The following is a 17,298-nucleotide window of genomic DNA, read 5'->3' on the forward strand; positions in this document are numbered from 1 at the left end:
ATACAATAAATACATGTAAATACATTTAAAAATAATTGTATCGTCAAAGGTTCATATACAATACATAATCCATACTTTAAAATCTGCATTTTCTCAGCGATTAAGATCACACCCGAAAAGATCCATTGCTTACACTACCAACCACAACACACACACGAACTCTGCGCAACCTTGTTTTTGAACTCGCCAGCGGAAGACGCGAAGTGTGTGTGTGTGCGCTTTGGTTTGGTGAATTGTCGGGGATTCTCTGCCCTCTGGTGGGCAGAGCTGTGTTACTACACTAAACGGTTCATGGAATTATTTTGTACAGCAGACTAAACAAAAAACGGCTCACACGTGTTTCACCTGGAAAAAAATACGAAATGCTAAATACGGAAAAGCTTATACAAATATGCTGAGACGAGATTACATTTCGCTCATTCACAATTCAGTGGTCAACCTGAATATCAGATATGACTGGAAAATGCCTGACTTTCATGTGGACTGTATGTGGAGATATAATGTAGCGGGAGATACTGTATGTGATATAATGTAGAGGGAGATACTGTATGTGGAGATATAATGTAGAGAGAGATACTGTATGTGGAGATATAATGTAGAGGGAGATACTGTATGTTGAGATATAATGTAGAGGGAGATACTGTATGTGATATAATGTAGAGGGAGATACTGTATGTGATATAATGTAGAGGGAGATACTGTATGTGGAGATATAATGTAGAGGGAGATACTGTATGTGATATAATGTAGAGGGAGATACTGTATGTGGAGATATAATGTAGAGGGAGATACTGTATGTGATATAATGTAGAGGGAGATACTGTATGTGGAGATATAATGTAGAGGGAGATACTGTATGTGATATAATGTAGAGGGAGATACTGTATGTGATATAATGTAGAGAGAGATACTGTATGTGGAGATATAATGTAGAGGGAGATACTGTATGTGGAGATATAATGTAGAGGGAGATACTGTATGTGATATAATGTAGATGAGATACTGTATGTGATATAATGTAGAGGGAGATACTGTATGTGATATAATGTAGATGAGATACTGTATGTGATATAATGTAGAGGGAGATACTGTATGTGGAGATATAATGTAGAGGGAAATACTGTATGTGGAGATATAATGTAGAGGGAGATACTGTATGTGATATAATGTAGAGGGAGATACTGTATGTGGAGATATAATGTAGAGGGAGATATTGTATGTGATATAATGTAGAGGGAGATACTGTATGTGGAGATATAATGTAGCGGGAGATACTGTATGTGATATAATGTAGAGGGAGATATTGTATGTGGAGATATAATGTAGAGGGAGATATTGTATGTGATATAATGTAGAGGGAAATACTGTATGTGGAGATATAATGTAGAGGGAGATACTGTATGTGATATAATGTAGAGGGAGATACTGTGTGTGATATAATGTAGAGGGAGATACTGTATGTGATATAATGTAGAGGGAGATACTGTATGTGGAGATATAATGTAGAGGGAGATACTGTATGTGATATAATGTAGAGGGAGATACTGTATGTGGAGATATAATGTAGAGGGAGATACTGTATGTGGAGATATAATGTAGAGGGAGATACTGTATGTGATATAATGTAGAGGGAGATACTGTATGTGATATAATGTAGAGGGAGATACTGTATGTGGAGATATAATGTAGAGGGAGATATTGTATGTGATATAATGTAGAGGGAGATACTGTATGTGGAGATATAATGTAGCGGGAGATACTGTATGTGATATAATGTAGAGAGAGATACTGTATGTTGAGATATAATGTAGAGGGAGATACTGTATGTGATATAATGTAGAGGGAGATACTGTATGTGGAGATATAATGTAGAGGGAGATACTGTATGTGGAGATATAATGTAGAGGGAGATACTGTATGTGATATAATGTAGAGGGAGATACTGTATGTGGAGATATAATGTAGCGGGAGATACTGTATGTGATATAATGTAGAGAGAGATACTGTATGTTGAGATATAATGTAGAGGGAGATACTGTATGTGATATAATGTAGAGGGAGATACTGTATGTGGAGATATAATGTAGAGATAGATACTGTATGTGATATAATGTAGAGGGAGATACTGTATGTTGAGATATAATGTAGAGAGAGATACTGTATGTGATATAATGTAGAGGGAGATACTGTATGTGATATAATGTAGAGGGAGATACTGTATGTGGAGATATAATGTAGAGGGAGATACTGTATGTGATATAATGTAGAGGGAGATACTATATGTGGAGATATAATGTAGAGAGAGATACTGTATGTGGAGATATAATGTAGAGGGAGATACTGTATGTGGAGATATAATGTAGAGAGAGATACTGTATGTGATATAATGTAGAGGGAGATACTGTATGTGATATAATGTAGAGGGAGATACTGTATGTTGAGATATAATGTAGCGGGAGATACTGTATGTGATATAATGTAGAGAGAGATACTGTATGTTGAGATATAATGTAGAGGGAGATACTGTATGTGATATAATGTAGAGGGAGATACTGTATGTGGAGATATAATTTAGAGATAGATACTGTATGTGATATAATGTAGAGAGAGATACTGTATGTGATATAATGTAGAGGGAGATACTGTATGTTGAGATATAATGTAGAGAGAGATACTGTATGTGATATAATGTAGAGGGAGATACTGTATGTGATATAATGTAGAGGGAGATACTGTATGTGGAGATATAATGTAGAGGGAGATACTGTATGTGGAGATATAATGTAGAGGGAGATACTGTATGTGATATAATGTAGAGGGAGATACTGTATGTGGAGATATAATGTAGAGGGAGATACTGTATGTGGAGATATAATGTAGAGGGAGATACTGTATGTGATATAATCATACCCTAGATTTAATCTTAACGTTGGGTATTGACGTAGATAATATAAATATACTCCCGCAAACCGTAGCTATCTCTGATCACTATTTAGTCAAATTTGAGATTCATCTTAACATAAATACCCGCCCGTCTCCTCGGCAGTGTATGAAGCGCTCGATAAATTCATTAACATCAACACAGTTTATTGAAGCCCTCCCTGATTTAACTGCTCTAGCCCACTCGCCATCCTATCCAGGAGAGTTAGACAGTCTAACCAACTGCATAGAGAATACCTGCAGATCAGCTCTAGATATAGTAGCTCCACTCAAATATAAAAAGACTAGATCTAAAAAACTCGCTCCGTGGTACACTGACCAAACTAGAAACTTAAAACAAATAGCACGTAAATTAGAGCGTAAATGGCGATCTACTAAGTTGGAAGTATTCTACTGTGCCTGGAAGGATAGCATCATTGACTACAAACGGGCACTCGCTAAAGCACGCTCAGCATACCTAGCCTCACTGATAGAGAAAAATAAAAACAATCCTAGATTTCTTTTTAATACTATTTCCAAACTGACAAAAAATCAAGCAGGCGCAGAACCTCAGATTCCAGTAAACCTCACTAGTAATGTATTTATAGATTTTTTTGATAATAAAATAGAGAATATTAGACAAAATATAAAACCTTTTATTAGTAATACAACTGGTATGTCATCTGGTTTGGTTGACATCGATTTAAATCGCATACTGGGAGAAAAACTTGATGCTTTTCATCCACTCCCACAATCAGAATTAGAGAAAATAATTTCTTCCTTAAATTGTGCTACCTGCACACTAGACTCGGTTCCATCAAAGTTATTAAAAGAGGTATTACCAGCGGTAACTGAACCTCTTCTAACTATAGTTAACTCATCCATTACAATAGGTCACATGCCCAAATCATGTAAATTAGCAGTTATTAAACCTCTGATTAAGAAACCAAATCTTGATCCTACTGTACTATCTAATTATAGACCCATTTCAAACACATCATTTATATCTAAGATCATAGAAAAAGCTGTTGCCCAGCAATTATGCCTATATCTGCATAGGCATCACATATTTGAAAAGTTCCAATCTGGTTTTAGGCCCCATCACAGTACTGAAACAGCATTAGTTAAAGTAACAAATGACCTCCTCCTTGCTTCAGATCAAGGTTATGTATCGCTGTTAGTGCTTCTTGATCTTAGTGCAGCTTTCGACACAATTGATCATAGGATCTTGCTAGAAAGGTTAGAACGCTGGGTTGGAGTCTCTGGCACAGCCCTTTCATGGTTTCATTCTTACTTAACAAATCGCTATCAGTTTGTAGAGCTCAATAATATTCCATCCAAACGTACAAAAGTTAAATATGGGATCCCGCAAGGCTCCATTCTAGGACCACTATTATTTACATTATATATGCTACCATTGGGCACAGTTATAAACAAACATGGTGTCAATTTTCACTGCTATGCAGATGACACTCAACTTTACATATCAGCCAAACCTGATGACAAACTCAGTTTAAGAAAAATTGAGGCCTGTGTAAAAGATATTAAATGCTGGATGTCTCTAAACTTCCTCCAACTTAATGAGGACAAAACAGAAGTTCTTCTTCTGGGCCCTAAGGCCTCAAAACAGAAAATTCCAGATCTAATGCTTAATCTCGCAGGCTACCCCATTACACCTGGCACAGTAGCCAAAAACCTAGGCGTCATACTCGACTCTGACCTATCATTTGATAAATACATAGATAATACTACTAGGATAGCTTTTCTACATCTCCGTAACATTGCTAAATTAAGAAATGCATTATCACAGGATGATGCGGAAAAATTGGTGCACGCCTTTGTTAGCTCTAGATTAGACTACTGCAATGCACTACTGTCAGGATGTTCAAATAGGAATCTAAATAAACTTCAAATAGTTCAAAATGCCGCAGCCAGGGTTCTGACCAGAACTAGAAAATTTCAGCATATCAGTCCAGTCCTATCAGCCCTGCATTGGCTCCCAGTTAAATTCCGTATTGACTTTAAAATTCTTTTATTAACTTATAAAGCATTGCACGGGCTTGCTCCTGAGTACCTTCAGGAACTTATTTCCTATTACGAACCCCCACGCCCACTAAGATCACAGGGTGCTGGTCTTTTATTAGTTCCAAAAATTAATAAGGTAACAGCAGGGGGAAGAGCCTTTTCTTGTAAGGCCCCCCAGCTTTGGAATAATCTTCCTAAATGCGTCCGGGACTCCGACACAGTCACAATCTTTAAGTCTAGGTTGAAAACCCACTTATTTAGTTTAGCGTTTGATAATTAATATCCCCCTTAGATAAAAGTACAGATCCAGGGGTTCATAGACAAAGGGTTTTATGGTAGACTGGGGCGCTGGTGCTGTCGTCCTGTCACTGCTCGTGGTCACTCAAGTTTGTTGACAGTGCAGTGGACGGATGCCATTGTCTCAGAATACCCCCAAGCCTATGTTACCTTCTGGTTCTGCCTTTTTAGCTAGGCTGTAATAATTTAACTAAATGCCGGAGTTGCTGCCACACTCCGGAAATGTTTATAATTTTACCTGTCCTGTATATGTCCTCATACAGAGCTAATTTTCCCTGTTTCATTTCTCCACATGGCTGCCCGCCTGTTTGAGGAATAATGAGATGAGGAGACCAGCGATCCATCCTGAGCCAGCCACCTCCTGCCTAACCGGATGCATACATCATGATGGACATTATTACATATTTTTCATTTTCTTTCTCTTCTTTCTGTCTAAATTGTTGTTGTTGTTGTCATGGTGACCGGTGTCGGCCAGAGGAGGATGGGTTCCCCCCCTGAGTCTTGGTTCCTCTCAAGGTTTCTTCCTCATGCAAAAAAACTAGGGAGTTTTTCCTTGCCACTGTCGCCCTTGGCTTGCTCACTGGGGGCTAGGACTCGGCACTTGTAAAGCTGCTTTGTGACAACAACTGTTGTAAAAAGCGCTATATAAATAAAATTTGATTGATTGATTGATATAATGTAGAGGGAGATACTGTATGTGGAGATATAATGTAGAGGGAGATATTGTATGTGATATAATGTAGAGGGAGATACTGTATGTGGAGATATAATGTAGCGGGAGATACTGTATGTGATATAATGTAGAGGGAGATACTGTATGTTGAGATATAATGTAGAGGGAGATTCTATATGTGATATAATGTAGAGGGAGATACTGTATGTTGAGATATAATGTAGAGGGAGATTCTATATGTGATATAATGTAGAGGGAGATAGTGTATGTGGAGATATAATGTAGAGGGAGATACTGTATGTGATATAATGTAGAGGGAGATACTGTATGTGGAGATATAATGTAGAGGGAGATACTGTATGTGATATAATGTAGAGGGAGATACTATATGTGGAGATATAATGTAGAGAGAGATACTGTATGTGGAGATATAATGTAGAGGGAGATACTGTATGTGGAGATATAATGTAGAGAGAGATACTGTATGTGATATAATGTAGAGGGAGATACTGTATGTGATATAATGTAGAGGGAGATACTGTATGTTGAGATATAATGTAGCGGGAGATACTGTATGTGATATAATGTAGAGAGAGATACTGTATGTTGAGATATAATGTAGAGGGAGATACTGTATGTGATATAATGTAGAGGGAGATACTGTATGTGGAGATATAATGTAGAGATAGATACTGTATGTGATATAATGTAGAGAGAGATACTGTATGTGATATAATGTAGAGGGAGATACTGTATGTTGAGATATAATGTAGAGAGAGATACTGTATGTGATATAATGTAGAGGGAGATACTGTATGTGATATAATGTAGAGGGAGATACTGTATGTGGAGATATAATGTAGAGGGAGATACTGTATGTGGAGATATAATGTAGAGGGAGATACTGTATGTGATATAATGTAGAGGGAGATACTGTATGTGGAGATATAATGTAGAGGGAGATACTGTATGTGGAGATATAATGTAGAGGGAGATACTGTATGTGATATAATGTAGAGGGAGATACTGTATGTGGAGATATAATGTAGAGGGAGATATTGTATGTGATATAATGTAGAGGGAGATACTGTATGTGGAGATATAATGTAGCGGGAGATACTGTATGTGATATAATGTAGAGGGAGATACTGTATGTTGAGATATAATGTAGAGGGAGATTCTATATGTGATATAATGTAGAGGGAGATACTGTATGTTGAGATATAATGTAGAGGGAGATTCTATATGTGATATAATGTAGAGGGAGATAGAGTATGTGGAGATATAATGTAGAGGGAGATACTGTATGTGATATAATGTAGAGGGAGATACTGTATGTGGAGATATAATGTAGAGGGAGATACTGTATGTGATATAATGTAGAGGGAGATACTGTATGTGGAGATATAATGTAGAGGGAGATACTGTATGTGGAGATATAATGTAGCGGGAGATTCTGTATGTGATATAATGTAGAGGGAGATACTGTATGTGGAGATATAATGTAGAGGGAGATACTGTATGTGATATAATGTAGAGGGAGATACTGTATGTGGAGATATAATGTAGAGGGAGATACTGTATGTGGAGATAAAATGTAGCGGGAGATACTGTATGTGATATAATGTAGAGGGAGATACTGTATGTGGAGATATAATGTAGAGGGAGATACTGTATGTGGAGATATAATGTAGCGGGAGATTCTGTATGTGATATAATGTAGAGGGAGATACTGTATGTGGAGATATAATGTAGCGGGTGATACTGTATGTGATATAATGTAGAGAGAGATACTGTATGTGGAGATATAATGTAGAGGGAGATACTGTATGTGGAGATATAATGTAGCGGGAGATACTGTATGTGATATAATGTAGAGGGAGATACTGTATGTGATATAATGTAGAGGGAGATACTGTATGTGATATAATGTAGAGGGAGATACTATATGTGGAGATATAATGTAGAGGGAGATACTGTATGTGATATAATGTAGAGGGAGATACTGTATGTGGAGATATAATGTAGAGGGAGACACTGTATGTGGAGATATAATGTAGCGGGTGATACTGTATGTGGAGATATAATGTAGCGGGTGATACTGTATGTGGAGATATAATGTAGCGGGTGATACTGTATGTGGAGATATAATGTAGAGGGAGATACTGTATGTGATATAATGTAGAGGGAGATACTGTATGTGGAGATATAATGTAGAGGGAGATACTGTATGTGATATAATGTAGAGGGAGATACTGTATGTGGAGATATAATGTAGAGAGAGATACTGTATGTGATATAATGTAGAGGGAGATACTGTATGTTGAGATATAATGTAGAGGGAGATACTGTATGTGATATAATGTAGAGGGAGATACTATATGTGGAGATATAATGTAGAGGGAGATACTGTATGTAGAGATATAATGTAGAGGGAGATACTGTATGTGATATAATGTAGCGGGAGATACTGTATGTGATATAATGTAGAGGGAGATACTGTATGTGGAGATATAATGTAGAGGGAGATACTGTATGTGGAGATATAATGTAGAGGGAGATACTGTATGTGATATAATGTAGAGGGAGATACTGTATGTGGAGATATAATGTAGAGGGAGATACTGTATGTGAGGCAGATATAATGTGTGCACTCCTACATGACGTGTTGTGGTGGCGTTGGTCGCTCTCGCGATATTTGGTGCGATATCTCGTGTTTAATGTTGAAGGGGGCGTATGCCAAGCATGCAGTGTCCGATACTGACGTAGCTGCTTATTTTTCCCTTAGTAACTTACTGTCTGGTCTCCTAGAACTAATGTGAAGCCCCGCGCCGTAACAGAACCATGTCCGACGTGGAGGTACCGTCAACCTCTGGAGACCCGGGAGCCGAGAAGGAGCAGGTAACCGCCAGACCTCCACGAACAAGGCTGCAGAAGTTTGATCTCCTCCTGCATTCGGGAGAATATGGCGGGACGCGAGAAGTTGGCGTGTGCGCGGCGCGTGTGCACGGCGCCCAGATGCCCACCACCGCAGGCGCCACGTGAAGAACATTTCGGACGTGTCGCTGAAGTGACGGACACGTTTGGCGGAGACTGTCAGAAGCGCTTCAAGTGTCCGCCGTGGGTCTCGGGGACGCGCAGGCGGGTCTCGGGGTCGGGGACGCGCAGGCGGGTCTCGGTGTCGGGGACGCGCAGCAGGTCTCGGGTTCGCTCCCCTGAAGTTAAGGCAGTTATGACAGCAGAGATCACAAGGCAGTAATTACAAACCTTGGTCCTGGAAGGCACGACTGGAATAAGTTGTGATGGAATATTTCGCTGACGATATATAATAAATTACTACGATCGTTTCAATACATTTTGGCAGTTTTCCCGTTACAGTAATAATCTGTGTTTCAATTATAAATGTATAGATAGACAGATTGACTGCATGGACATTATTGCATGGAGTGTGTATATAAATGTAAATATGCACTTCTTAGTGTGCTAATGACTCTCTCTCTCTCTCTGTCTGTCTGTCTGTGTGTGTGTGTGTGTGTGTAGGATCCTCCCTTCCTCCTGACTCCTCCCCCTAAAGCAGGCACAGTGGACCCTGAATATGAGGAGAAAAGAGTGAGTGTTTATTACAGTTCCTCTGAACTGCATTAGCCTGTTATAAAGAGTGAGTGTTTATTACAGTTCCTCTGAACTGCATTAGCCTGTTATAAAGAGTGAGTGTTTATTACAGTTCCTCTGAACTGCATTAGCCTGTTATAAAGAGTGAGTGTTTATTACAGTTCCTCTGAACTGCATTAGCCTGTTATAAAGAGTGAGTGTTTATTACAGTTCCTCTGAACTGCATTAGCCTGTTATAAAGAGTTAGTGTTTATTACAGTTCCTCTGAACTGCATTAGCCTGTTATAAAGAGTGAGTGTTTATTACAGTTCCTCTGAACTGCATTAGCCTGTTATAAAGAGTTAGTGTTTATTACAGTTCCTCTGAACTGCATTAGCCTGTTATAAAGAGTGAGTGTTTATTACAGTTCCTCTGAACTGCATTAGCCTGTTATAAAGAGTTAGTGTTTATTACAGTTCCTCTGAACTGCATTAGCCTGTTATAAAGAGTTAGTGTTTATTACAGTTATACATATAAAGCACCTGGAATTACATTTGCTCATGAAATGTGCTGTTCAAATTAACCTGCATTGTGCTTTTATAATTAAATTATGTGTGTTTGTGTAACTACACCCCGTGTTTGTGTGTGTGTGTATAACTACACCCTGCATATGTGTTTTGTCACTATTAATAGTTCACTAGTGTTAGTGTGTGTAGGTCTATCCAGTCATGCCATAACTCAGGGAAAGTAAAGCTAGCTGTTTTGTGGAGGTGCACCTGTCAGAGAGGAGTGTAGACCTACCCAGAGTGTAGACCAGTCAGAGAGGACTGCCTACCCAGAGAAGTGTAGACCAGTCAATGTGTAGTGTGTAGTATGTATGTGTGTGTGTGTAGTGTGTGTGTGTATGTGTGTGTGTGTGTCCATTCTCCTTCACCTTCATCATCTCGTTTTCTCCTCTTTTCCCATTTTCTCTCTATATAAATCTTTCTTTCCTTGTTTGTCCCCCCCCCCCCCCCCCCCTCTCTCTCTCTCTCTCTGTAGAAAACTGATCGGGGCGAACAGGTTTGAGTTCCTCCTGAAACAGACGGAGCTGTTTGCTCACTTCGTCCAGCCGTCTAGCCAGAAGTCGCCGACGTCGCCCCTCAAAGTGCGTCTGGGAAGACCCCGCGTCAAACAGGACGAGAAGAAGGACCTGCTGTCAGTGGGAGAGTGAGTCACCTTCACAAACGCCCACTCATAACCCTCACAGATTATGGATGGTTCAGATTAGATTAGACTAGGATATCACCCATTAGAGTAGCTTTTCCTTTGGTCTGTGTTTTACCATGTAAATCTTTTTTATGTGCAGTCATTCAAAAGTTTGGCTTTAGTTTGCTCTTTTTACCGTAACTGTGTATAATTTACACCCTGGTTGAAACACTTACTTTGTGTCACCTCATAATGAACTTTGATTTTCAGACATATTTATTGTCTGTTTTTGGTAGAAAACAATCTGTAAGAATGACATGCAGCCCTCACTTAATCCAGTAGTCATTACACCAGCCTGTACCAGACTGGATAATGTTTAACCCGCCACGCCAGCTTGTAAAACACACACGTTCTCTTAAGGTCCTTACACACAAACCCAGATTTCCTAAACATACAGCATTGTGATCCAGTGTTGGATTAGGGGAGAAACATTCTACAGTGTGAGACACGTCACACACTTATTGTACAGGTGTAGCACTACAGATACACACAATCTACACACACACTACGCCGGTGTGTGATCCTTGAGGCTGCTAGGGTGTTCTCGTCCAAAATCAATGCCGAACAAGTAAAACCACCATGGAGCTGTTTGGGTGAAACACACATTCTTACATACACACCCCTACATACGCAAGCTAACACACACACTTTATATGGTGGGATGTGTGTGCGTGTGCTTAAATTGGAAAGATATTTATTGATTCTTGTTGACAGCTTTTCACTCACTTTCTCTGCTGGAGGACTGTGTGTGTGAGTGTGTGTGATTATTGGTTATTGATTATTGATTATTTGTTTGTCAGTAACCGCCACCGTCGCACGGAACAGGAGGAAGATGAGGAGCTTCTGTCTGAGAGCAGAAAGGCAGCAAACGTTCTAGTGCGCTTTGAGGAGACACCATCATGTGAGACTATACACACACACACATACACACATACACACACACATACACACTAATATATACACACACACACATACACACATATATATACACACACGTTCTAGTGCGCTTTGAGGAGACACCATCATGTGAGACTATACACACACACACATACACACACACACACACACACACACATACACACATATATATACACACACGTTCTAGTGCGCTTTGAGGAGACACCATCATGTGAGACTATACACACACACACATACACACACACACACACACATACACACATATATATACACACACGTTCTAGTGCGCTTTGAGGAGACACCATCATGTGAGACTATACACACACACACATACACACATACACACACACACACATACACACATATATATACACACACGTTCTAGTGCGCTTTGAGGAGACACCATCATGTGAGACTATACACACACACACATACACACATACACACACACACACACACATACACACATATATATACACACACGTTCTAGTGCGCTTTGAGGAGACACCATCATGTGAGACTATACACACACACACACACACACACACACACACACACACACACACACTAATATATACACACACACATACACACATATATATACACACACGTTCTAGTGCGCTTTGAGGAGACACCATCATGTGAGACTATACACACACACACATACACACACACACACACACACACACACACACACACATATATATACACACACGTTCTAGTGCGCTTTGAGGAGACACCATCATGTGAGACTATACACACACACACATACACACACACACACATATATATACACACACGTTCTAGTGCGCTTTGAGGAGACACCATCATGTGAGACTATACACACACACACATACACACATACACACACACACACATACACACATATATATACACACACGTTCTAGTGCGCTTTGAGGAGACACCATCATGTGAGACTATACACACACACACATACACACATACACACACACACACATACACACATATATATACACACACGTTCTAGTGCGCTTTGAGGAGACACCATCATGTGAGACTATACACACACACACACAAATACACACACACACACACACACACACACACACACACACACACATATGCACACACACATATATATACACACACATGTTCTAGTGCACTTTGAGGAGACACCATCATGTGAGACTATACACACACACACACACACACACACACACATATATACACACATATATATGCACACACACATTCTAGTGCACTTTGAGGAGAAATAAATAAACTGGATATTTTTTTTCGGCGTGAGATATCGGAAGTGTGGCGTGAGAGCGTGTGAAAACGGTCAAATGCGTGTGTCTCACGCTCAATGCGTGAGAGTTGGCAACCCTGGCTACGGTCACTCGCGAAAGTATAACTAGCTTTTAGCTTTATGGAGACGCAGAAAGGCATCGCTAAAAGGGAGGGCTCTTGTGTGATTTAGGAAGCCTGAATGTGGATCTTGTGTTTAAAAAATGTCTTTTATAGAATTATTTGTTCAATAACTATTTGTTCCGCCAGGATCCGGCTCAAATTATGCCCTGGGTAGGCCAGATCCGTTTTACAGTAAATACACTGCACTACGTTGTCCACCTTGCGCAGCGAAAAATGGTCCCACACTTTTGACATTTTTGCCCTTTTACGGACACCGCTATCTTCGTTTTCCGCCATTTCCATCAAAACAAATCACGCTGCCTTAAACCTGTGCGTCAGTTATAACAGTCAGTGTAAAACAATGATACCGGAGCTGCGTAGTAGTACAAAGCGGGATTTTAAACATTTAAAATAGATGGTGACATAAATTAAACGAAGCCTCGAAGCAAAGAATTTGAAAAAAAAATTATTTTTTGTAATCGAATTACTCGAGTTACTCGAAGAATCGTTTCACCTCTACATATATATATACACACACGTTCTAGCGCACTTTGAGGAGACACCATCATGTGAGACTATGCACACACACACACACACACATACACATGCACACATATATACACACACACGTTCTAGTGCGCTATACACACATGTGAGACTATACACACACACACACACACACTAATATACACACATGCACACTCACACACTAATATATACACACACACATATACACACACATATATATACACACGTTCTAGTGGGCTTTGAGAGAGAAGGGTATTACTGCAGGCTGGAAAACCTCCAAATGGGAGTGGCATAACTCCAAATGGGTGTGGCATAACTCCAAATGGGAGGGACAACTCTCTAGAAGGCAGGGCGGAACTCGGAGAACTTTGAGAAGTTTGGTGGGTTTTCCGGGACATAGGAATGTGTAAACATGCTGTATTAATGAAACCACAGTTATCCTGATGATACAATAAAACTATTCTTCACTTTTATATTGAGTTAATTCAACACATAGCCCTGCTTTACAGATCGCGATGTCCATTTTACTTACTAAACGCGTCTAATAGTTCGTGGGTTATATCCTGGTTTAATCCGCATCGTAATCAGTACTCTGTTTAGATTTCACGTTAACTGTTTACATGTTTAGTTTTCGACTAAACTTTAAATTTAATTCCTCATCAAATCCGTCAGCACCGCCGGCGGTGGGGGCCGTCTTCGGGAGGAAGGCAGAATACTAATTTTAAATTCATTTTAATTAATTCAGCTCGTGATCAATGGGTATGCATCAGAAACCAATGATTTATATCATTTATGGACATTAGTCAACAAACGCATTGTCATCAACTTTTTGTATAACAAGAACATTTTATTGAGAAATGGTTCTTTATGTCACCCTACCTCTTTCTTCATTGTGCAGACTAGAGACGGTTGTGCCATGCAAGGAGGGACCTATTCTGCAAGGCTGTGTAGTCATTCCCTCTGGAATGTTCTCTCCCATCTCTTTTCATAAATGAACATTTATGGTTTGCATTTAATTTGAAAGGTCCCATTAAGTTTTTGGTTTTACACAAGAACGAACAATTACTATGTGCATGTAGGCATTCTGCATTTGCTGTGCATAACACTATTACTTACATTTAAAATCAAACATTTCATAGCATCAAGAAAATAGGTACACCATTTAAATGTATTTATATTTAATAGTATTGTACGGTTCGCTAAAGCAAAAACATAGGACTAAATGCTATCCTGATTTAAGTAACTAACTATAGCACAAAAAAATGAACAACTGATCTAAGAGAAGGCCACGCCCATTTGGAGTTAAGGTCGACCTGTTTGGAGTTTAGTCCCTCCTATTTGGAGCTGATCCAGCCTGCAGGAATACGTACTTGCATTGAGAGACACCATCATGTGAGACTACACACACACACACACACACACACTAATATATACACACACACACACATATACACACATATATATACACACACGTTCTAGTGGTCTTTGAGGAGACACCATCATGTGAGACTATACACACACACACACACACACACACACACACACACACACACACACACACACACACACACACACACTAATATATACACACACCAGGGTACCCGCGGGTCCTTAAAAAGTCTTAAAATGTCTTAAATTTAGTTTTCCATATTCAAGGCCTAAAAATGTCTTAAAATGTCTGGAATTTTATGAGGGGAGGCATTAAATTATTATAAGTGTGTGTTGTTCAGTTGTTCTGGCGCGATGCGAACTTTGCCGAATCTAGCGCTAATGCAGAAAATAACCGCTCCAGGGTCCTAGTGCTAGATTCCTAGCGTTGGAGTATACGGCCTCAACAACGTCAACAATTTTCGTTCGCCCCCCCCGTCAACGATGTGGAACACACCTGCATCCCCGGTAATAGTATTATTTTTTCTTGTGAGAGGTATTAAAAAGGTCTTAAAAGTCATTGAATTTGAGATTTAAAAATGTGCAGATACCCTGCACACATTCTAGTGCGCTTTGAGGAGACACCGTCATGTGAGACTATACACACACACACACACACTAATATATATATATATACACACACACACACACACACACACATATACACATACACACACTGTAATGATGGATTCTTTAAAATGACAAATAATTAAAATCAGAATTAACTTAATTACAAGGAATAAATCTATTCTTTCTAAAGCAACCAGGGTGGTTGTTGGGGAGAGTGAGAGTTTCAAATGGCCCACAGGACCCTCTAAAGGAGCCTTCTTTGATTTTTCTAACTCTCTTTAATTATTTTAACCACTAGGTGTCTCCCTTTCCTTTGTGATAACTCATTTGCCCTTAGAGGATGCCAGTAATGTACTTTTAGAGTCATCAAATATGAACATAGTAAATCACTGTAACTATACTTAACATGTTATGTAAGCCAGATTTGTCTAAATTGTCAGTTTGTTATGTGTCGCATACCTAATAGCATTTTCTGTATGTTTGATTGGCTGATTGATTGGCTAATTGACTGATTATCAGATGTGAAGAATGGCGCTCTGAGAGATTATCAGATCAGAGGACTTAACTGGATGATCTCACTCTATGAGAACGGCATTAATGGAATCCTCGCTGATGAAATGGTAATATACTTTAAAACACCACACACACTATATACCACACACTATATACTACACACACTATACACCACACACATTATATACCACACACTATACACCACACACACTATACACCACACACACTATATACCACACACTATTCACCACATACACTATACAACACACACACTATATACCACACACTATAGACTACACACACTATACACCACACACACTATACACCACACACACTATATACCACACACTATAGACTACACACACTATACACCACACACATTATACACCACACACACTATATACCACACACTATAGACTTCACACACTATACTCCACACATATTATACACCACACACACTATACACTACACACTATACACCACCCACACTATACACTACATACTATACACTACACACTATACACCACACACACTATACACTACACACGATACATTACACATTATACACTACACACTATACACTACACACATTATACACCACACACACTATATACCACACACTATAGACTACACACACTATACACCACACACACTATATACCACACACTATAGACTACACACACTATACACCACACACATTATACACCACACACACTATACACTACACACTATGCACCACACACACTATACACTACACACTATACATTACACAGTATACACCACACACACTATACACTACACACTATACACCAGGGGTAATCAATTAAATCTTTCCGCGGTCCATTTTTGGCAGATAGCTCAGACCTTAGGTCCGGGTCCGCGGTGGCGAACGTAACACTCAAATGGGTGGTGAACGTAACACTCGTCTGAAAATAAATTCTCCGGTTTAAAATATAGTCTCCCGTTAAAAATTTTTTGGCATTTGGGTCCGTATCCAGTTAATCAGGAATGTGATTGGGTCCGGACAGGACGGCGTTCGGGTCCGGATCCGGACCGCGGTCCGCCATTTGGTGATACCTGCTATACACCATACACATTATACACCACACACACTATATACCACACACTATAGACTACACACACTATACACCACACACACTATACACCACACACATTATACACCACACACACTATAC

The 17,298-nt window shown here is 39.4% G+C and overlaps 1 protein-coding gene across 1 annotated transcript in view; it reads left to right on the forward strand.

The window, feature by feature from the left end:
• Window positions 1-8,642: 8,642 nt before the first annotated feature.
• smarca1 (SNF2 related chromatin remodeling ATPase 1) overlaps window positions 8,643-17,298 on the forward strand; it is a 46,287-nt gene continuing 37,631 nt past the window's right edge. Inside the window, 6 exon segments of the mRNA XM_076987590.1 lie at window positions 8,643-8,815; window positions 9,455-9,523; window positions 10,547-10,558; window positions 10,560-10,714; window positions 11,554-11,654; window positions 16,109-16,209. Coding sequence (XP_076843705.1) covers window positions 8,759-8,815; window positions 9,455-9,523; window positions 10,547-10,558; window positions 10,560-10,714; window positions 11,554-11,654; window positions 16,109-16,209 — 495 coding nt within the window. The 5' untranslated portion in view covers window positions 8,643-8,758.

Source organism: Brachyhypopomus gauderio, unplaced genomic scaffold, assembly GCF_052324685.1.
Source record: "Brachyhypopomus gauderio isolate BG-103 unplaced genomic scaffold, BGAUD_0.2 sc54, whole genome shotgun sequence".
Classification (NCBI taxonomy): Eukaryota; Metazoa; Chordata; class Actinopteri; order Gymnotiformes; family Hypopomidae; genus Brachyhypopomus; species Brachyhypopomus gauderio.